This window comes from Aspergillus saccharolyticus (genome assembly GCF_003184585.1).
Source record: "Aspergillus saccharolyticus JOP 1030-1 unplaced genomic scaffold BP01scaffold_54, whole genome shotgun sequence".
Taxonomy (NCBI): Eukaryota; Fungi; Ascomycota; class Eurotiomycetes; order Eurotiales; family Aspergillaceae; genus Aspergillus; species Aspergillus saccharolyticus.
The window spans coordinates 148,952-171,128 of record NW_020290664.1 but is presented as its reverse complement, the minus strand read 5'-3'; the positions used below and the strand labels follow the sequence as shown (position 1 = coordinate 171,128).

General features: G+C 52.7%; 7 protein-coding genes across 7 annotated transcripts; 3 read left to right on the top strand and 4 right to left on the bottom strand.

Annotated features, from left to right (window-relative positions):
- Nucleotides 1–58: 58 nt before the first annotated feature.
- BP01DRAFT_306909 (uncharacterized protein) lies at nt 59–1,527 on the bottom strand (the record flags this gene model as incomplete). The annotated part of the gene is made up of 5 exons (XM_025572263.1): nt 59–527; nt 638–1,026; nt 1,079–1,186; nt 1,236–1,255; nt 1,323–1,527. The coding sequence occupies 5 exons, from the start codon at nt 1,525–1,527 to the stop codon at nt 59–61; spliced, it is 1,191 nt and encodes a 396-aa protein (XP_025427026.1).
- A 748-nt stretch (nt 1,528–2,275) lies between these two features.
- BP01DRAFT_395442 (FAD/NAD(P)-binding domain-containing protein) lies at nt 2,276–4,800 on the top strand (the record flags this gene model as incomplete). The annotated part of the gene is made up of 7 exons (XM_025578396.1): nt 2,276–2,475; nt 2,541–2,690; nt 2,732–2,932; nt 2,989–3,051; nt 3,325–3,475; nt 3,547–3,881; nt 3,943–4,800. Exons 2-7 carry the CDS (start codon nt 2,607–2,609, stop codon nt 4,798–4,800), a joined length of 1,692 nt encoding a protein of 563 aa, XP_025427025.1. The 5' UTR covers nt 2,276–2,475; nt 2,541–2,606.
- A 607-nt stretch (nt 4,801–5,407) lies between these two features.
- On the bottom strand, nt 5,408–6,919 carry BP01DRAFT_188879 (carnitine:acyl carnitine antiporter). The gene is made up of 5 exons (XM_025570936.1): nt 6,460–6,919; nt 6,358–6,406; nt 6,283–6,299; nt 5,618–6,231; nt 5,408–5,570 (listed from the first exon to the last, which is right to left on the bottom strand). Exons 1-5 carry the CDS (start codon nt 6,712–6,714, stop codon nt 5,522–5,524), a joined length of 984 nt encoding a protein of 327 aa, XP_025427024.1. The 5' UTR covers nt 6,715–6,919; the 3' UTR covers nt 5,408–5,521.
- A 1,999-nt stretch (nt 6,920–8,918) lies between these two features.
- BP01DRAFT_360792 (S-adenosyl-L-methionine-dependent methyltransferase) lies at nt 8,919–10,825 on the bottom strand. Its single transcript, XM_025575991.1, has 4 exons — nt 10,649–10,825; nt 9,470–10,593; nt 9,293–9,401; nt 8,919–9,240 (listed from the first exon to the last, which is right to left on the bottom strand). The coding sequence occupies exons 1-4, from the start codon at nt 10,769–10,771 to the stop codon at nt 9,058–9,060; spliced, it is 1,539 nt and encodes a 512-aa protein (XP_025427023.1). The 5' UTR covers nt 10,772–10,825; the 3' UTR covers nt 8,919–9,057.
- Nucleotides 10,826–13,045: 2,220 nt separating this feature from the next.
- BP01DRAFT_306910 (uncharacterized protein) lies at nt 13,046–15,319 on the top strand (the record flags this gene model as incomplete). The annotated part of the gene is made up of 6 exons (XM_025572264.1): nt 13,046–13,131; nt 13,191–13,939; nt 14,002–14,152; nt 14,232–14,466; nt 14,692–14,934; nt 15,032–15,319. The coding sequence occupies 6 exons, from the start codon at nt 13,046–13,048 to the stop codon at nt 15,317–15,319; spliced, it is 1,752 nt and encodes a 583-aa protein (XP_025427022.1).
- Nucleotides 15,320–15,385: 66 nt separating this feature from the next.
- On the bottom strand, nt 15,386–17,439 carry BP01DRAFT_328727 (MFS transporter). The gene is made up of 3 exons (XM_025572956.1): nt 17,248–17,439; nt 16,954–17,187; nt 15,386–16,891 (listed from the first exon to the last, which is right to left on the bottom strand). Exons 1-3 carry the CDS (start codon nt 17,405–17,407, stop codon nt 15,480–15,482), a joined length of 1,806 nt encoding a protein of 601 aa, XP_025427021.1. The 5' UTR covers nt 17,408–17,439; the 3' UTR covers nt 15,386–15,479.
- A 1,524-nt stretch (nt 17,440–18,963) lies between these two features.
- BP01DRAFT_306898 (Zn(II)2Cys6 transcription factor domain-containing protein) lies at nt 18,964–21,900 on the top strand (the record flags this gene model as incomplete). The annotated part of the gene is made up of 4 exons (XM_025572260.1): nt 18,964–19,433; nt 19,468–20,490; nt 21,303–21,663; nt 21,760–21,900. 4 exons carry the CDS (start codon nt 18,964–18,966, stop codon nt 21,898–21,900), a joined length of 1,995 nt encoding a protein of 664 aa, XP_025427020.1.
- Nucleotides 21,901–22,177: the final 277 nt, after the last annotated feature.

The following is a 22,177-nucleotide window of genomic DNA, read 5'->3' as shown; positions in this document are numbered from 1 at the left end:
GTCAGCACGGCAAGCATCGCGACTATCACGAGCACTATCCCATCTCCGAGCAATCCACTCACTCCTGCGAGCGCTTCCACCGTCCCAAACTCTCTGCCAGCGCCGTCTCCGTCGACGGACTCGGCGTGCTCGTGATGGTGACGTCCGTGCGCTGCAGCACCTGAATGCTATTATGATGAGCTTTGACCGGGCTGGTCAGGGCTATCTCGCCTTCCTCGAGCCGCGAGTAAGAACTCTCGGAGGTGCGCCACGCCTTGGCGACCTGCTGGCCCGTGGCCGGGGGCCGAAACTGCGGGTTCTGGATCGATGACTGTGTGCGGCTGCGACAATAGTCGCTGATGCGGAGCTTACGGCGGAGCCCGCTGTCCATGAGGAGCTTCGAGAGACAGGGCATGCTGAAGATGAAGAACCCACAAGCCATCTCGGCAAACGCCCAGAAGAGCAGCGGCGCAATCATGTACATCTGATCGGCTGTTTTGGCGAAAGAGACCGTGTGGGCGAGGCGAAAGCAGGCGGAAATAGGTGCGCTGTTCGCGAGTGGGAGGGTCAGTTAGCTGTGTCTAGATGATGTAGTCGGAGTTCAGTGGGTGGAATGTGGGGGATGTTTTACGAAGCCAGATGGAAGGAGGAGGCGTACAGAATACCAGCACCGAATATAACCGAAATACCCATCTTCTTCTGCCAGCTCATCTGCAGCCCCCAGATCATACTTTGTGGAAGAAGGAACATGGTGATGTCGGAGAAGACTTGCACGGCAGCCGAGCAAAGCATTACCTTCGGCAGGGAATAGCATTTGCTGGGAACGTAGAACTCCCAGATCGCTCGATGCGGGCGGCACTGCGCGTTCAGCAAGATGATGCACAGTAGCCCCCAGAGACACTGCAATGCGCAGACCGCCATACATACCCACCAGAAAGGAGTCTTGGCACCATCGACAGGCACGAAGATCCGACACCAGTCAAGCAGAATGGCAGACTTGATCAGGGGTAGGACGGCTGAATAGCAGCAGCCGTAGACCAGGATGAGCTAGGCCATATCAGCTGCAATGCCAGAAGGTCGGAAACTCGATTGCCCTTACATATAGAGGTCTGACAAGATCGCCCATGTGAAGATTCCATTGATGAACGAAGTAACCCGGAATGTGGATCATCTCGTAGCCGGCATAGGCGGTTCCCCAGTAAGAACCCTGATATGATGAGCATTGACGGCATGCAGATCGGAAAGGCGACACATACGAAGGCACCAACCATCAGGACTAAAGAAATGAGAGACTATCAGTTAGAGCTGCACATGTCGAGCAAAATGGGTTCATAGCCACCAACCATCCTCGAGACGAATAGAACGATCCAACCACACACGCACATGGATGCGAAAAAAAACGCACAGTGTGGCAATGATCGTGCAAACAGTGATGATGCCCCAAGCCATGTTGTTGTGGTTCGGAGGATTGTCAAAGTTAGGGATGACGCCTTCTGGGGCCGCAAGGGCCGGCTGGGCAAGCAGCGTGGCCAACTCGCTGGTAGACATTGTGAGGGGTGACCCTCCGTCCCTCACGGTGGGCTACATCGAATTATAAGTTGTTTGTCGAGTGTGACAGGTCGAAAGGGGGTTCAGTGATGAAGTACGATCGGGGCCAAACCACATGGCTCTGTGTCTCACACTGCCCGGTGATTGACATCTATCAAGTAGAATCAGAATTTCTGACGGATTGCATTTGCGTATCTGCGTTCGGCTTGCTCTCCACTCACGGCCCGTTCGCCAGATGACAGGAAGACATCCGCACCAACCGTCGTCGAAAGGTGGAGAATGGTGAAGGACCTCCTTATCAACGGCCCTCAATTCTTGACAGCCGTATTTTACGATGATTGAGCCCACCACGGTGCCACTGCGGTTCCACTACCACATTGGCTGTGCCGATCCCTGTCGCGGACGCACTTAGGGTTTACGCCCAACTGCAGGACGGGATACCTTTTCCAAGTGATGGGCATCGCACCCGCCCAAAACACGGGCAAATGGCCCAATCCAAGCGCATTGGGCTCGGGCAGTCGAACAAAGTCCATTGTGATGGTTCGGCTATCCATGATTCATTGGTGGGTTGGGCATTCATTGAATTCCGCTGGATGGATGGATGGGCTGTCGGCAGTAATGCAAGGGTGACCGATGATCACCAATCCTTATTCCTTTCCCCACCTCAACGCCAAGTGATTAGCAGCAACAGATCGTCTCGACGATTCCTTTGAAAACAGCTGCACTTCGAACAATCACATTCGAATCTCCAACCAGAGGCAACAATGGCCCCTTTCAGGACTGGTAGAGATAGTATTGTAAGCGGACGGTCTGTGCGTAGGAAGATGGAACCATTCCTCCCAGGCGGTTCGTCGCGGCGATCTCGGAGCTAGCCTACTTATAGGCGTCGCTATCCCACTGCTGAACCTCAATCGCGAGACCCTGGTTTTTCGAAGCTGGTTGCGACCGGTGAGTCTTCTTCGTGGCCGTTGAGCATTGTACTTGTAGCACGCGACTGAAATAGGAATTCCTAGTGTCTCAAATGAATCATGGGCCCGTAAGGGTGGAAGAGCACTCCTGCGCGGGCGGACCTGCGCAAGATGATGGCCGAACAACCGTTGCCTGCTCTGGAACCCGACCTCATCGACCCTGTGACAATGGCTGACGACGAACCCACGGTTCGGGTGCGCTCTGTGCTCGACCAGCTCAACAAGGCCCTGTCCAGCCAGAACATGGAGACACTCCAGACTGTTTCTATGCCAGCCAAGCGTACTGGAAGGACCAATTGGCGCTGACATACCACCTTCGCACCTTCAACACGCCGAGTGTGATTGCTGCTGCGCTCTTGGAGACTGCTCCCCCGCGCGGACTGGGAGAGGTGTCTGTAGACGGGGCTGCGGTCTTTATCCCTGCGACACCCACCCTGGTTAGTTGGTTCCTAGTTAATCCTGCGTCGAAATGCTTACCGACATCAACACCTAGCAACTCATCGACTGCGGAATCACTTCTCGCACGAGCTCCCCGGCGGCGACAGGCAAAGGCAAGGTAGTCCTCCTGCCAATGCAGACTACGGACAAGACAATCGTGTGAAAGATCTGGGTCCTGAGTACCATTTTAGAGGGCTTGGATCTTCACCCAGAAGATCAGGGACTGTTACAGGGAGCGAGCAAAGAATATCATGATTCGGCCAGGTTCGAAACCGATGTGTTCATCATCGGAGGTGGAAACGCGTGAGTGCAAAGAGAGAGAAAGAGAGAAAGAAAGAAAGAAAGAAAGTGACTGACAGAGCTTGTGGCTAATGGAAGGTGTGAATGGCAGAGCTACCGCGTTGGCGGCGCGGCTGAAGGCACTTGGGGTGGAGAGAGTGTCATGGCCGAGCGCAACCCCCGCGTGGGTGACAATTGGGCTCATCGCTACGACTGCATGCGCTTCCACGTTCCCACCTCCTTCTGTGACTTTCCATTTATGCGTGAGTCTCCTATCTTCAGAATCACACCAGCTCATCCGTCCTGACAAGACGTCTTCGACTTGACCTACTAGCATACGGCCCTGACCTCCGGTCCCCCCATCTGCTCTCGCGCGACGATTTGGCCGAGCAGGTCAAACGATATGTTGCGACTTTCCAGCTCAACATCATCACGTCGGCGCACATCCAGCCAACCCACTACGACCAGACGACCCAGCAATGGCAGATCAAGCTCCAAACTCCCAGCGGCCAAAAGCCAGCCGTCGCGAAGCACCTCGTCCTCGCTTCAGGCATCGCATCCCAACAGCGCTACGTACCGTCCCTCCCCAATCAAGAAACCTACCAAGGCATCAACATCCACTCAACTCAATACCAAAATGCCAGGAAGCTCGTCGATCAGGCCGCTAAGGTAAGCACGCAGCGAACCCAACCTCTACACCCCCCAAACAGGCTAACCCAAACCAACGCAGACCGTACTGATCATCGGCTCCGCAAACACAGCCTTCGATATCCTGGAGGACTGTCACGCCGCCGGCCTTCAAATCACGATGGTTGTGCGCTCACTCACCTACATCGTCCCGATCGAATACCTCCTCGACAAGCGCAGCCTGGGCGCCTACGACTTTGGCGTCGAAGCCGCCGACCGGCTCTTCCTCTCCCTGCCCAGCGTGATTGACAGCCAGCTGGGTGACGGCTTGATGAAACTCTTCTCATCGCAGGAGTCCTACCGCTACGATGCCCTCGCCGCGACCGGCTTCCCAGTCCGCGACAGCTCCCACCGCGAATCGGTCCTCATGCACAACCTCCTCGAGCGGGCGGGCGGCCACTACGTCGACATTGGTGGAACCAAGCTGCTCAGCAAGGGGAAAGCCGGCGTCAAGGCGAATGTTGAACCGACCGGCTACACGGCAACCGGCCTGCAATTCTCAGACGGCAGTACGTTGGACGCTGACGCGGTGGTTTGGTGTACTGGATTCGCAGATCGACATGTTCGTGATACCACGGCGTCTATCCTCGGTGGTGGTGCTGCTACTGCTCCATCGTCAAATTTGTCAGACGTAGATAAAAACAACACAGATGCTACAGCCGGTACTACTCCCATCCTCGGCCCCGACGAGATTGCTGCCCGCGTCGACGCAACCTGGGGCGTAGATGCAGAGGGAGAAATCCGCGGCATGTGGAAGCGCCATCGGCTGCTCGACAACTTCTGGATCATGGGTGGATTCACGCAGCAGCATCGCTGGCATTCGCGCACGCTGGCGGTGCAGATCAAGGCCGCCTTGGAGGGTGTTTTACCGCTTGCGTATCGAGATACTCCGCGTGTCTAGAGCGTTGCACTTGTGGGGGTTGGGGGGGGAAGGGGAGGTTGTGTTCGTGGAAGGGAAGCTTCTTGCACATATTTCTTCAAGTTGGGCTGGCTGTTTGATTGTGAACTGTACGGGGAGCGCGAAGGTATGGTATATCCTTGGCGCTTCTTAGCTTTGTTAATCTTGATGCCAACACGTGCGGATAAGTATATTCGTATCTGCTTTTTGGAAGATTGTTGGAGCTCGCGTGATGCTATTCAATTGCAGCTCATTTGTTTGCCAGAAATTAGTGCTGTGTCTGAACAATTTCCCCCGTGAGGTGCTTTGTCCGTTCACGAAAAAGCACAAATACTACCTCTTGGGGTGGAGCTCGTTATATTTGATGCGGCGGGCAATTTTGGGCGGCGCATCTGAGTTGACAAGTCTGTGTGCACTACAGAAGATCAATAACAAAATCTTACACTATAACGAGGCTGATTACATCACGGTTGAAGGTGGCTAGTATTGCAGATTGAATATTCGACGCGTGATTGAGGAAACGTGCTCTCCGCGACACCTGTACTCTATTGGTACAGAGGTCCTTCTATCAGTTCCAAATCATACTCCCGCCTAGCAAATTCCAAATCTCCCATGGTATATATGTTTAGATCGTATCCGGCGCCCAAACACGCCTGAGACTGTGGCTAGATAATTGTTATGAATGTCGTCCATCTAAGATCACCAGGACCTTATCAGACCTCGTCTAATCCAAATACTTCTTCATGAGGTTGTGGGCCAGTTCCACACCGGCACTATTTCCCGTCAGTATGGATCCACATAGCAGAGACAGGGGACATACAAAGTCGCAGCGTTGGCTGGAACTGCACGAGCCAGGGCCGGACCGAATCCGGGGAAGAATGCCTTGAAGCCGCCGTTGGCATAGACACTGCGGATAGTCCCGCTGATCGTAGGCCGACCGGGGGCGCTCTGCAGGCGGGATTTGACAGTGTCCACAGGGAAGACAGGAATCCACATGGCGATTCCAGCCGCTCCACCGGCTGCCAGCACAGCGGTCATCGACAACTCACCCGTGACGCGACCGTGCTCGTCCTTGGGCGTCAACGTCCGCTTGATGTACTCGTAAGCAGCGAAGTACGCGGCCGAGCCGGGTCCGTCACGAGCCAGCGTCATCGCGCTACCCCGGAAGACACTGCGAATGCCTCCTTCTTTGTATAATTGGCGCACCACGTCCAGACCGCCTGAGTACTTAGGCTTCTGACCGGGCGGGGGCGGGTTCTGGCCCTGAATCTGCAGGAGCACCTTGACGCGCTCGAAGGGTGCTGTGATGAGAGTCATTGGAATGGCTGAGAAAAAACCTGCAGCGGAGATGTGGCCGATGGTGTATTGTGGGGTGTTGTGCTTCACCTCGACGGTGGACATTTTGCTGACCAGCGTTTTTCCCACGTCGTAACCCTGCGATGGTCAGATGATGGCTTGAGGTGTCTTGTAGCAAAGAGGACATACCCAGAAACTGACGGCGACTGATCCAGGACCCATGTTTAGCGGGTGCACTCAACATTAAGGGTTTGGAGGACTTACACATTGGCGTTACTCCCACCAGAGGAGCTGAAACACCGGCATACAGGCCCTGAAGCAAAGTTAGCGTCAGCTCCCACCACTGAACGCAGACTTCCCACTTACGCGAGCCAAGCCTTCCCGTGCCACCGTCTTCCTGACCACATCTATCGCACCTGCATAGACGCCTCGTTCTGCTGTTTGCAAGCGCACCTTGACCAAGTCGAAGGGATGCCCGACAACGACGGCGCACACACCACCCACACCGCCCGCTACGAGGGAGCGAATCTGTGCGATGGTTTGGTTTACAGCCTTGGTTTCCGTGACGGTTGAAACCTGCTCTGGAAGCGGGGGAGAGGGCGACGTGGATGTGGTCGACATGGTTGCGGGGAATACGCTCCGAGGCGTAGATTTGAGTCTGCGGATGGGGAGAGGGTGGTAAGGGGAGCGAAAAGAAGAGGGAGATCGCTTGGTGAGCAGAAAGCAGACAGAGGGGTATCAGAAGAGGACGGGTGCAGTGATCTTGAGTAGAAAAAAGAGGAGAAGAAGACAGAGAGTCAATCTATAAGCGGATTTTCGGTTGATCGATCGGTCGGTACTCCGGAGTAACCAAGCTACCTACTCTCTACTCTGGGGATTGTGACCAGGCCGCGGGGAGCTGCGAACCTCGGCTCGGCTTGCGGATTAATGGTGGCTCCGATGACAGGCGGTCTGTCACGGCCTTCCTTTCCGAGGCTTGTGGATGGAGTGAGAGAAGGAGGACTCGGGCATCGTCATCCATGCCATTGCTCGTCATCGCTGCCCGATAAATATCAGAACATGTTCCCTTCCAACATCTTTCTTCTCCCCGTGGTCAATGGCATCGGGTGAGCGGAAGTCTGCTGTGGTCCTGACGATGATTATCTGTCCAAGGATCCAGCAACGGACGAGAGGAAGACTGGACTCCCTCACCTGACCACGCCAAGCCTTCACATGTTGCTTTGTGGCTAGTGTGGCTAGTGTAATAAATGTGGCTGGTATCTTTAGTCCCCCTGCACTGTAGTAGCCATTTAGTTACTTATAGATACGATTATGCCCAATCAGCAAGGCATCAATCTAAAGTACGCGCAATGAGATGCCATGCAGAGTCAAAGCTGCTACGGCGGACGATTGCGGCCATCGGGCAAATGAGTTTTCACTTGGTGTTCTGCCGGCAGAATCAATTCATCTCCTAGCTAGGCTATTTAAGCGAGTATTTTGTACATAAAGCTTTTAGACTTGCTTAGCTTTACCTTACAGCTACTAGTCCTAAGCACTATGGAGAGATGCAAGTCTTACCCAGAGTGCTATATGTTATGGGACCAAGGCCCTGATATAGAGCTCAGCTTCAGGCACCAGTTGGTACCTGAGGCCTTGTATATGTCACGGTGCAACCCCAGAAGACCTACCCGCCCTGTTCGACCTAACCGATCTGTTTGACCCTGCTTAACTCTTCCTACCCCTTGACTGCCCTGCACGTGATCCACAACCTCCTTAATCTTATTCCCACTCCTGATTCTGCTTGTAGCTCTTCGAGCTATGTCTTATCTATGAATCTGAGAATAGCTTGACTGAGTAGCTAGAAGATAGAATCTAGAAGACTTATATTAAGAGATCTCTAGCCAGAACTGCTAGTCCTACCATCTCGCCTGTGATTAAGCCAGCCAGCCAGCCTGTATCTTGATACTACGTAGCTTCTATCTATAGGACTAGTAGTCAGATAAGATATTAGCTATTCTATAGCTCTCTATAATACTTAATATCTCTAAAGAGTTTACTTAGTATATAAATAAATATTCTGAATAATAATATAACTATTATAACTAAATCTATATCTTTACTATAAAGATAGATTAAGACTACTTCTATCTCTAATAGATAGTACAGTGTTATGGGACCAAGGCCCTGATATAGAGCTCAGCTTCAGGCACCAGTTGGTACCTGAGGCCTCGAACACTATACACTAAACTAGCGCTAGCTTAGCACACACTCCCAAAAGAATTTCGCACGAACTGATGAAATAGCTCTTCAGCTATTTCTTCTTGTTCAAAGGCACGTTTTGATCAGCACGATCCATCCGTCCCGTAACACCTCCGAGCCTTGGTGTATCGCCCTAGGCGTAGCGGCCGTCTATAGCGACTTTCTGTATCCTCGTCTCCATTAATTGAACAACTATCTTCCACTAATCTAATCGTTCTTATCATAAGAGAATTTATAGGAATAATTAAGATAAACTATACTTTCTTACTGCAAGCTAATCTCTATATAATTCTTAGATCTAAATCATGCTGTTGCTCCACAACAACGATAGGCTGCTATATAGTAATACGACAAATGAGCTTATTTTTCTAAATTAGGAATTAGTATACTTGTGCTGTAGGTCTTGTCAATTACCGCAGGTAGAACCACTTATACCGCAGGTCTTATACACAACTCTCACGTTAAAGTCTTAGCGCCACAGTAATTGGCCGATAAGGTGTCCGCAGCAGAACTAGCAATCACCTAAGCTATGGCAGTCAGAGTGAATGTAGATTGGAGACATGAGTAAGAAAAAGAAATTTTATAGATTTATAGTATTTATATACTTGCAGTCCTAATCGAAATTATGTGACCTTGCTAAAACGAGGCGTTACACGCACAACGCCGATACCATCCCTCCCCGCCACCACATTCTCCCACCCCTTGTGTTACGAATTGACATATTCTTCATGTTAGTCTCGACTTGCCCGCCATTCTGCTGGCAGCCAATGCAGCCAATAATCCAAACTGGGACGAGACTCCGTTGATGCGGTGGGTCGAGTTAAGGTTTTTCACCACCACAAACTGGTAGCAAGTGGCACTACCCTGGCGAGAAGCAATGACCGACCAAGCAAGAAACAGTTCCCATATCTATAGTACGATTAGTTGTCATGCATGTCTTCTAGCAGTCTCAAAAACATACCCTAAACCATCGCTGACCATACGTGGCCTTGATTGTCTCGGCGTTCCCACTCCAGTTCCGATACCACCTCCACAGAGTTCCCGAGTAGTGCACCCCAACGGTATCGATACTGTTATTAAGACTGGTTAATCCCCATGCCACACCAATGGTTGAGTCAGGCACCGAGAGCACACTCACCTTTTGATCTCGAATCCGGCCCGCTCCATAGCCAGGACGTAATACCACAACGGGGTCGAGGCATCGGCGCCGCGGAAAATGTACTTGTTCAGATACAGGCCCCAAATGAGATCCTCATACTGCCACGCCTGCCGCAGACCCGAGAGCTGAACATACATGGCCCCATCATCCTTAAGCAGATCGTAACACTGACGGAAGAAGGTAGATAGCTTGCGAATACCGACGTGCTCGCCCATTTCGATCTGGGTGATTTTGTCGTACTGGGTCCGGGGAATATCGCGATAGTCCATGCAAAGAATCCGACTCTGTGCCTCGGGAACCCCGGCTGTCCGAAGTGCCTCATTCCCCCAAGCCGTCTGATGCTGCGCAATGGTGAGACCAGTAACTTTGGCTCCGTAGTTGAGACTCGCAAACTTGGCTAGGGTTCCCCAGCCACAACCGATATCGAGCATCGTCTCCCCCTCCTTGAGACAGAGCTTCTCACAGACAATCGCCATTTTATTATCCTGCATTTCCTCCAGGGTTTCCTCTCGGTCTGGATCGGAGATGATCCCCGAAGTGTAGACCATCCGGGGACCGAGGAACCAGGCGTAGTGATCATTCCCGCGGTCGTAGTTAGGCCGAATTTGTTCCTCATCCTGCGACTTGGTGTGGAAGAGGACGTCCCGGGCAAAGGTCAGGAGGATATACTTAAATAGCTCCCAGGTAAACCGAAAGTTGGCCCAGTCGTGGCGGTACTCCATGATATCTAGACAATCGCCGTTGAAATCGACCTCACCGTCGAGATACATCTCGCAGAAGGTTTGCAGGGGCACTTTGTTCCGACCGTGCCATTTGGCACGATCCGCTTCCTTCTTAAAGGTGACATATTGTTCGATGGGCCGACAGGGTAACTTGACTTTGGTGTTGGTAGGAGGGCTGCAGCTCGAGGTATAGGTCCAGAAGGCAATAAGAATCGGAAATAGAGTGACCAGACCAAGGCACACTCCGGTCTTCATACCTCCACCGATAGTCCATGTCAGGAGCGCGGGGATTCCCACTAGAGCACTGATCAACCAGAGATTGGAGAAGGATTCATTGCCAGGTCCGTCGACAGGTAGCGACGGGTTGTGAAGGGTTGGGGACTAATCATGCGTCTATTAGCATGCATCCTTATGGGTGGTGATTGAGAAGACTGACCGTGGTTAGGGCAACTCCACCGTCGTGGTCGTCGGCGGCGAAGGCCGATGGCTGGGGTGGTGGAGTGGGGATATACTCGATGTCGTTGGGAAGATTGACATTCTTTGGAGCAGGAGGAGACATCTTATCTAGGTATCCGAGAGATTGGGATTCGGACAGATTGAGACAGGGTGAATGGAGGAAGACATTTGTTATTTTGTTGTTTTGGTGCTTTCGTGTTTTGGTTTTTCCGCCTTCGTGGTCCGCGGGTCCCGAGCCAAGGGGGTTTCCTGGCTGGAGGCTGTAACGTTAAAATCAAGATATTAAATAAGCTGGCTGACCTTTGCTCCCCAACCAGCCCGGCTAGCTCAATTGGCAGAGTGTGAGACTCTTGATCAAACCTCTCACTAGAACCTTGGGCACCCATACTTTTCTGTCAGGAGCAGAAACATTCCCAATGACATCTAACTCATCGAACACGTTCAGGACAGCTAGGTCACATCTTACAGGACCCAGCCAGTAAGATACACTGGAGAATAGCTTCTCCTTCCTTCACCGCGACCGTCTCCCACCACGGCGGTAGACGAACATTAGAATAAGAGAGAGACGTTCAATCCTGGAGAAATCTACACCGGCAGATGCACTATCGCGATTGGGTGAAAGATAACAGATAATTTCTCAGATTCTTTGACTCAATAAACCAATATAATCTAAATTTAACTATCTATCTTTTCTTTACTATGAATAGCTCTTATATAATTCTCTAACTTTAGAATATTTTTTTAAAGTTTTAAAGAGAAATAATATATATTATCTTTCTTAAAACCCAGTATCTTAAAGACTGCTATACAGGCTATTATATGATTAGGAGATCTAAAGTTGATTATATGATTATAAAATAGAATAAGTTAATTCTATCTAGTTATTATATATAAATAGAAATTAAGAAGACTATATACTTATAATTTAGTATCTCTATGTGATAGGATCTACTTGTCAGGGTAGAAGGCCTGTCGACTAGGTAAGGAATCAACCACTAAAACACCATGGATTCGTCTAGTAATGACAAAGGTAGCCTATATCCACGAAATAGACTGATCCTTGAGGGATCAGTAGCCTCCTACAGAGGAATCAGCATCTTATAGGTGTCGGGAAGGTGCGGGTTCGCCATCAATGACCTCACGACCAGTACATGAGGGGTATGTGGCCAAACCACAGGCGATTCGCCACAGCTACGGGGATTACCCATGACATAGATCTATTTATTCTATTATTCTAGTAATTCTCTTCTTTGTTCTATTCTATTTATATATCTAGTTAGACTCTGTCTAGAGCTTTTATTAAGCTATTTCTAATATTATAGAATAGATAGATTATACTAATTAGAATATACCTTAGTGTTGGCCGTCCGTAGGAGGTCGCTATTCAACGAAGGCTATTCATGGGTCAAAGATGGTTGTTCATTAAGTCTATCTATCCGCGCTGAGATATAGGGACAAGCAAGGACGGGAAGTCGGCTAATGAGGAAATGGCGACACTTAGAATAAGAAGAAATAGCTGAAGAGCTATTTTATTAGTTTATATAGAATTCTTTTTAGTGTATATACTAAGCTAGCACTAGTTTAGTGTATAGTATACGAGGCCTCAGGTATCAACTGGTGCCTGAAGCTGAGCTCTATAGCAGGGCCTTGGTCCTATAACAATATATAATAGAAGAGAATAACTCTATATAATCTATTTATTCTCATTTTGGAAGCGGTAAGATAAGCGGTAACAGGACTTGGTAGAAAACTCCATTCGCCCGATGGCCGCAATCGTCCGCAGTAAAGCTGCCCATTCATGCGTATGCAGTGCCCCTTTTCTCTGTCCAACCACGCCGCAATCTAACCTCCTCATTGCAGGGGTTCATCGTCTTGTGCTTATGGGGCCCCAAATCATTTCTCCTTGGCGACGGAGATGAATTCTTCAGAGATCGGTATAATACAGATCAATTATGCGTCCGCTGCGAATCGTCTTGCAAGGTAGCCAGAGTTCAGGGGAGATGACTGCTCCGGCAGATCGACTCTGCAGATCCATGACAGGTTCTTTTCAGCCGTTCGAGACTCGCGGCTCGGCAGCATACAGATCGCACGAACCGGTTCGAACTCTTGCTTTTGTCTGCACCATTGCATCATAGATCCTCAATTGCCCCGATCGCGTGGTTGACAACTTGACTGTCGAAGGCCATCGGTCGATCACCCACTCTTCTGCGATGCTTCTGAGTTCTCTCGCTCTGCGATACATCCAGTGTTGGTTGCCTTCTGCTGCCTCGACCGGTTGGATGTTATATGTCAAAATGCATTTGAAAGCAGAGCATATAAAACCACGGGAAAGATTTCTCTCACGAGCCAAGGAGGCTGCCAGCCCCTTGCACCAGAGATGGACCGATACACTAGCTTTATGGACTCAGCGTCGCTGCGCTCCGAGCCGTCGACTGTTGCGCTTGACACCTACCCGGCCTCACCGTCAGTCTTCCTTGCGTGAGATTATTGTATGAAGCGCTTGTATGTTCACCAGTGTGCAGACCCCCGGAGGCGCTCATCGCTGGCTTTCCGCATCCCCCGAGTCGAGCCCGCAACCATGAAGACCAGCCTCCGAACCTGACACCCAAGCCGTCCCTCAAGACCCTCCGTCGCAATTACATGATCCACGAGCTGCCTCTCCTCCATGAACCCAATCCTTACTACAATAATGACATCGACCAGCAACAGTTCCATCCTATCGAAGAACCAGGTCTTTCGTATGACCTGATTGCTCCTGCGCCGGCCGACGATGCCGCTCCTCTGCACAGCCTTGAGCGTCTCGCCGACCTGATGTTCTCCTCTGAGCACATGCTCTCCATTCTCAGTAATCCAAGCTATTTGGCGCGGTTCCGCGAGTTCCTGCTCGAGGAACGTCCGCGCTCGCTCTCACTCCTGACATACTACCTCACAGCCCGCAAGGCCCTCCTCGCCATCGACTACGCTAATGCTCTCGTGCGATCTGTCATCGATGCCCCTCCAGCCACAATCGCCACACCCGACCCCGTAGTTGGCCAAGTCGCCCACCCAGTGCTGCATCGGCGTGTCACTGAGGCCCTGGAGGCTCTCACCGCCGAAGAGCTTCCTGCGTTCATCACGGCCCGTTGTATCAGCCTAACCAGCCGCGTGGTTGAGGAGCGTGTGCGCGGGACTCTCCCGCCGAAGTTTCAGGGCGCGTCCGACGCGTTGGCAGAGGTGTTTTGTTTGACGGATCCGTCGAGACGGGATAATCCCATTATTTTCGCGTCAGAGGGTAGGTTTCCCTCCAACCATAGCTCTATCAGTGTCGATCCCTCGTTAAGGCTCCCTCACCAGAATTCCATCGCACGACCCAATACGGCATGGATTACGTGCTGGGACGCAACTGTCGGTTCCTGCAGGGACCAAAAACCAACCCCAACAGCGTGAGACGCATCCGTGAAGGAATTGAGGCCGGGAGACACCATTCAGAGCTGTTCCTGAACTAGTGAGTCGCTCACCATCCGCTCCATAAATGTTCGAATCTTACAAGTGTGAGGCAAGAATCACTAATGCCCGCAAAACAGCCGCCGCGATGGCTCCCCTTTCATGAACCTCCTCCAGTGCGCCCCCCTCTGCGACAGCCGAGGCACAGTACGGTACTTCATCGGCGCCCAGATCGACGTCTCCGGCCTAGCAATGGACGGTGCGCAAATGGAATCGCTGCGCGCCTTGCAGGCGAAGCAGCGTCGAGCGGAGGCCAGGGCAGCGGAGGACGCACGCGACGAGGACTCGATGGAGATCATCCAGCCCGACGAAGGGGTCGAAGAGGAAGGCGGGGTGCAAGTCCGCTTCGACGACGAGGACAAAAGGAAACCTCCCCTCACTTACCCCCAGTCTCACGAAACATTCAACCAAGAATTGGAGCAGATGATGGGGAAGAACGGCCACGCAAACCATCGTCGATCCGGAGATGACTTTGGGACCTTGAACGGCGGGAAGGTTGGCAGCACCGAAGACAACGACGACGATGATGATGACAACGAGCGTCCCAAAGACGAATTCCGGCAGTTGATCGAGTTGTTTAGTCCGCGGGAGTTAAACGTCACGCACGAGGTCGGCGGGACGCTCTTCCACCCTAGCGCGGTGTCGAGCGCGGCGGGCATGCTGGACCGCGGGAGCTGGCAGGCAATGAGTCGGACGTGGTCGATGGTCGAGGACGAGGCGATTCGAGACCGCGAGGTGAAAGAGTCGATGTGGCGAGGCTCGTTGACTGGGGTCTATGAAAATGTAGGCCCTTGCCCCCCACCCCCCCTCTCTTTACATTTTGTTCTTCTGCATGATGGCTGTAGGAAGGAATTCTTGGAACTGACACACAGCGTTGCAGTACCTCCTGGTGCGTCCATACCCATCGCTGCGCATCCTCTTCACCTCCCCCGCCCTCCAAATCCCAGGCATGCTGCAATCCTCTTTCCTGTCGCGGATCGGGAGTTCGTCGACCGTGCGCGAGGAATTGCTCGAGGCCCTGAAGGGTGGGCGGAGTGTCACCGCCCGCATCAAATGGGTCACTAGGTACAATACTCAGGGCCGCGATCGGTGGGTACATTGCACGCCTTTGTTGGCGAGTAATGGAGAGGTAGGAGTCTGGATGGTAGTGGTGGTAGATGATGAATGAGCCGCGTCCCACATTTTCTTTTCCTAGGATAAAGGAGCGAGCGGAAGAGGGGTGGGGGGTGTTTGGAGTAAACTTGTTTCGTCATTCGTGTTGGGAATCATGTAAAACTAATCGCATCGACTGTCTATAATATATAACCTTCCTACATTCCTGAGAACATTCAGCTTCGTCTTGAGAGTAAGCCCTCCGCTTCCTCCCCATCGTCCCGATCCGCCAGATTTTCGGCGACCGCCAAGCCCTCGGCACGGCCTCGTTCGGCGTTAATGATCCAGATCAGGGGGATCGGCAGCAGAATGAGGACGGCTACAAAGAAGAACCCGCTGCGCACTTGGCCTGTCTTGTCAATCAACATGCCCACGATGGCCGGGCCGATGAACGAGCTGCCCTTGTCCGTGGCCGCGTACAGGGCGTAGAAGGCGGCCTCGCTGCCGGGCGGAATCAACAACCCGAAGAACGACCGGCAGTACGAAGCCAACCCGCCACCCACAACACCGTGCACGACCGCCAGTGGATAGATCTCCCAGGGCTGCTGCAGCCCGATCACGCCCCAGCGCTTGATAAAGGGGAGGTAGGCCAGGAGGCCGTACAAGGGGATGAGCTCAAACAGCGCGAGACACAGCATGATGGTCTGGTGCGATTGCAGGCCCAGCCGGCGCGACACAATCGGCCACAAGAACGCGCCCGCCATGCCAGAAACCGTCGCGGTGATCGACAGGAGCGCGATCATGGTGGTGCTGAGGTGCAGCTCGGTGCGCGCGAACAGGATCGCCGTGCTGGACACTGTTGCCAGCGCGTCCGACAGCAGGAACCAGGCCACCAGAAACACGCGCATCTCGCGCAGGCGCACCGCCACCCGCGCTGTCTTCCACAATGACTTCCAGGCGAATCCCACGAGGCTCAGCCAGAGCCGCCATCGCGTGCGCGGCGACGCGCCCCCGCCGGTGTTGTTGCTGCTGCTCCGTGCGGCTGCTACCGCGCCGCCGGCCTCCTCTAGCGGCGGGCCGGGGCGCGTGCGCAGCCACCGCCGGCTGACCAGTGTAAACGCGCACCACCACAGACCCACCAAGAGCAACACGCAGCGCAGGGGCAGCGTGCCGGAGGATTTACCAATGGGGGTCTTGGAGAGTGTGAACAGCAAAAGGATGCTGAGGATCTGGACCAGGACTGCCGCACAATACCCCAGCCCAACTCCTTTGGAGGAGATGCGCGTTGACAGCTGCAGCTCGGGAGACGCGGCCTTCGTTGCGTGGGATCCGCCGGACTCGCCCTGGTCGTGATGGCGCGAGCGAGCGGAATGCGTCCGGAAGGTATCTTCATCTTCCTCTCCGTCGGGGTAAAGCTCGTGCAGCTCTTCGGGTGTCTTCTTGCTTGGTGCGGCAATGGATGGATCGTGTGCGACGAGGACGGGCAGGAACGAGTTGAGCACGACGAACGAGGACCCCAGACACACCACGCCTACCACCACCAGGAGCGCGCCAAGGACATAGACCGGCGGGGAGATGAACATGAACAGCATGCTGGTGACGGAACCGACGAAGCCGAACGTCATGAGGAGCGTTTTGCGGTTGCTCTCTAGCAGAGATGAAGTCTCATGGTCAGTGCTGATACGTGGAGAGGAATGGTTTGTGTCATACCGTAATCCGCCAGCGCACTGAACGAGATCAGAGTCAAGGCCTGCACAAGCACCGCCAGAGAGAAGGTGTACATGGCGAAGCTGGCGGTCGTGATCTCCAACCCCATCAACTGAACGACGCATTGTTCATTGTTATCGCCCGACGGAGCGTTGGGTCCGACGCATGGCTGATGACTGGATTGAAGCTGTCCACGTTCGCGGGCCAATTGTTCAAGGGTCAGAGGCAGGAACGATCCTGACACGAAGTTAGTTCGCGCTGGAATTGAGCAGTGCAGATGGAAAAGCAGAGACATACCGACACCACAGACGGCGAAGACCTCGGCGGCGATGCCGTAAGCATACCAGCCCCAGATCTCCTGCCGGCTGGTCGGGGTGGTATCTTCTCCAGCATACCGCGGCGAGCGTGAGGGAAATCCCTCCTCAGCAAGAGGATCAGGGGACTGGATTGATGCCATAGAGATACTTTTTGTAAAGAAGGAAAATTGACACGATGGGGGACTCCAGCGGTACCTGGTGAGAAGTCCGGTACTTCCGGAAAAGACGGTATGGGGATGAGTAAGCAGGCTGCATAAACTGCGTCATTGGACCTCGCCCTTATCGGCTGCGTCCAGCCCGCGGCTGTTGCTCTTTCCTATTCGGGCAGATAGCGATGCCGGCATCGTCAACTGGACTCCAGGCTCTCTTGTGCTCTTTCTGCACATCACAAGAAGTCGGCGGCCGACTTAGCATTTGCATCATCCCATCTTGATGACTTTTGAGTCGAAGAATTGTTTATTCTGCTTCTCGACATTGTGTTCACTGCCTGCTGAACCACGGAGAGTCAACAAAAAATCAATGTCATAACATTGTCTTCGTCCGATGACCCAAGCAAGTCAGAGAGATCCCACACGTTTGACGACGTGAACCATACATTAGGGACACCCAAGCTGTCACTACTTTGATGTGTCTCCCTTGTCGCGATAGGCGTTACGCAACCAGACTCTTCACCATCCGCTAACACATGAAAATCATAAGATGAGCTTGAAGATGTGATACTCCAGCCCACCACAGACCCTTATGCAGGCTGACGATTAAGAGCGCCTTGCGAGGCGGCTCCTGGAGGGAGCGATAACCATGCAACCCGCGGCTGACCGCAGCATCGGAAATCGGGCGGTCGATCTCGGAACTCGATCAAGGGCCGCGCATAGTACTGCCCCATTGCCACACGTGGTGTCACGCAGATTCCGTATCTTTGACTCTTTCACAGGATGGCTCGGGGCGCCGGTGGCGGGTGATATAGGCTTTGCTGTGTATGACAGGCTCCGACGGAGGCCGCCGCGGGGAAACAGACTAGGGAAAAGCCCTGTGAGTGTGTGGTTCCGAAGGGGCTCTAACCCTGGGGGCTCGGGGCTAGAGACCTGGGGCTGACGAGACTGATTGGGCATGTAGCACGAATGACTCCTATAGCCTTGGACTGAGCGGGTCTGTCGACTGGCGCTGGACATGACGATCACGAGCGGATAGGGCTCGGGATTCCCCCCTTCTCGGATCCGAGCTGTTCTCTCGCGCTTGGCAGGGAGTAAACGGTGCTTGTAGGTGCTTCAAAAGCGACCTCGACATCTATTGAGTCAGGGTCATTCCATTCACGAACCCCAAGCCCTCGACTGGACCTTACTTGCAAGCTTACCGTGCGATTCGCCAGCCCGAACTCTACTTTATGAGGGACGTGATGATAAGCTGGCCGGTCAATGCTCCCGACTAGTCGTGAAACATGACTATGTAACCTGCAACACCATGGTTACCTTGGGTGTTCTGCCTCGGTATATGTGCTGTTAAACCTAGACAGTAGTATTGAGATAGCAAAGACGGATGTACCGTGTCATACTGTTATTTCCCTCTTTCTAGGGATCTAGAGCCCCTACCAATGCTCGTGTTGTTCAATACCGTGCTGTTCAATATCTGTATAACTTCTTCTGTTTCCTTGAGCGAAATTATCATCACCAGCGTTGTCTTCATCTGTGGGTTGCTTAAGATGAATCAAGACAAGTCATCCCAGGTCACCAATGGTACCCTTCCCAAGAGTGTGAAGGTCCGAACGACTTGCAATGCTTGCCAGCAGGCCAAGATCCGATGCAGTCATGAGAAACCGTCCTGTTTGAGATGTCAAAAGCATAACTACAGCTGTATCTACAGCATTTCCAGACGATTGGGAAGGCCTGCCAAGAAGAAAGATATGACAACAAATGACGGCTCGTTCGACATGAATCAAAAGCATCCACGAGGCGTTTTGGACAAGAGATTCCGTGGCTACCCCAAGAAAACCACAAAGAAAGTGGTAGCAGAGCCGGTGTATGAGCTCAGTCGGGGTTTGACAAACTATAAGGATGTCGATGAGGACACACCGCTTGAGAGCAATCTCAGCGACAACCTCAAGAGTGTGATTACTGAGGATGCAAGTCTACATCAAGACTGCTTCATGGATCCCAATAGTATGAAACCCCCGTTCCTTCCCTCCTATTATGCCTCTTGCTTATAGTTTGAAACAAGTTCCCGACGGCGGCGACCTATCTCCCGACAACTGGTTGCAGGAATTCATGTCTAATCCTGTCGCTGATTCAGTGCAGGAACGTGATCTGTTAGACTCCTTGAGCCTTGGTACCACGAAGGTCGAGAGTGTTGTCAATGACAGGAGCCCGTCTCGAAGTTTTCTTAGTGCTGAATCTCAGGATCAAGCCCCCGATTGCTACAATTTTGGCTCGAGCAATTTCCCCAGCCACAGCCAATGTCCTGTCGATGGCGGCAATGGGCTTTCGGAGGGTCGGACGCCTGATGAAGCCTTGAAGACGGATACTTTCGTTTGGCTACAGCCGGCCACGACTCCAATGGAAAACCTCCCTGCTCGAGCACCCAAACATAACAGCGCTCACAACTACGTGCCTGAACACTTCAAGCCAACCGCCACTATGGATACCTGCCAATACCAGTGTCAATGCCACGAGCCGATTATACGCGAGTTGATCCAGGTCAACAACTTCGCTTCCCGTGCAGGACCTGCAGCTACTATTGACTCGATCTTAAACTGCCAACGCGTGCTACAGCAACTTTCGCACACCATTCTTCAATGCAATATATGCACTCGTACTTGGATCAACCTTCTCATGATGGTTGTTGTCAGCATTGATAGTCTAGTCACCGCGCTTGACGCCATCCTATCGCTCGACAGCGGTCTGGCAGAGCAATTGTTCGCCGGGTATCCCGGACCACTCCCTGCAGGTACCAGACCCGACAACGTCGCCAGCGCCAACTTCGCCAACGCAAACTATAGACGCTGCCGGGCAAATAGTCTCTATCTGAAGACCCACGTGGATGCTTGCCCATTGGTGATCGGAGGGTTTTGTGTCCCATTCGAGGACAAATTCCTTTTCATCACACAAATGCTGTACATCCGACTATCGGAGTTGCAGATGACTGTGCGTCGTATTCGATTATGCACGCAGGAGTTTCTGGCTGTTCCTGCAGCTCGGGGCAGGCTGGGGATGATAATGGAGACCGATCAGAGGTTGGAGCTGGTGATGTTGAAGATCAAAATGCTGGCACGGTCATGATTTTTGGGCATATAAAGTGAGTATAGGGTTACTAGGAGGACAGTTCCTGGCCGTCAATTCAATACAGAAGTGATGCTGTTTCTGGTAAGCTTGTAAATCTGTACGGAAACACACTGAGGCTAAAGGTGGAATCCTGGAACATTCAAGTCAACTGGAGCAGGTAGAACTGACTTGGAAACTACTTCGCTAGAGAGGCCTAGAAGAGCGAAGCTGACGTTGCTCTAGACCAGAATAGTGGTGGCAGACGCAACATACTAAATCCAAAGCAGTAGGAGCCCCAGGATCAAGTTTCCAAGCTGTTGCCTGCGCAATATGGCATGTCCTTGAGTGAGCTGTGTAACAACGGCGGGGATCTCATAGCATACTACGTCGCACAATGAATTGGCTTGCCTCAGGGATACAAGTCAACAGAGCCTGTCTCCCGGGAGTGATATAAGGTGAGGCTGTTCGAGTACCTCACCGGTACAGTGCTTTGATTGGGCTGCCATCAGGGCTCCACCACCAAGCATGTGCATTCAGATGCAGGGTCCGCCACTTACTCGTGGTCTGTTGTTCACAAGCCCAACCCTGCGGCGACAGCGGAGGCGAATTGTGATCTCATTATGGCTCGAGCACCCACCAACGCTACGACTGGGACTCCATTCTATGGTTCTCAATGCAGCGATGACCCTAACCACCGAGACCACTGAACCTTAATGAGCCTGTTACTGCTCAATCTCCCCTTGCCGCAGTTTACTTGAGAAGCCATTTCCGGGATGGACAACAGCTGTTCATGTTCGATCCGCCTGCTGCAGATCATGACCGAATGTCAAGACCTGCAGCCGGTCATCGAGCTCGCCACTATCCTGGACCTCGTCCACCGGGTCGTCACCCACGGCAAAGCAATGGTGAAATGCAAAAGCTGCCGCAGCAACCCGCAGACGTCCTTTGCGATGCTGCCCGCACTGGCGAAACAGTGCTTGACGCTCCTCGAGGCTGGCGGCCTAGCCTACAGCATCACGAGTACCAACGCGCTCCTGAATTCCACAATGCTCGCGTTTGAGCAGCCGCTGTCGCAGTATATCTGTTTGCGCAGCCCATCCCAGCTGGGGCGCATGGAACTCGATGAGAAGGAGACCACGCTGCTGGTCCGCACGCTAATCGGTCACAACGCGAGGCAGTTTTTGGCCTTGTTGGAGAGTTTGCAGAAGCTACTCCAGTCCTCGCTGGGGAAGGATATCGAGCCGGCCGTGCCAGCGGGACACGCCGTACTGCACCCGTGTGAAGCGGGGGTGGAGAGCGCTCTGCGGCGCTTCGCTGTGTTTGTTGATCAAATCAAGTTTGAGGCAGGTAAGTCCTTGCGTTGGGGGTGGAAGGATCTCTAACCGGTCGGCTCTAGTGATTTGGAGCTTTATCTACGTTCAATTTATATTTTTACAGTTCAAGCGTCTGGGAGAGACCGAGGGAGCTCTGGACACAAGAGATTTTAGATAGCTGGGAAGATATATTGTGATCTTTTCTGTATGAAAGTTATAGTGGTATAAGCATTGTCCGTTGTATGAGTTTTGCTCATCTCTTTCCCAGCAGTTTGTAATCGGGAGGGGCCCGTGACGGATTCTGAAGGCGAACGGGAACGGGAACCGTTTGTGCCTCAGTTGCCGG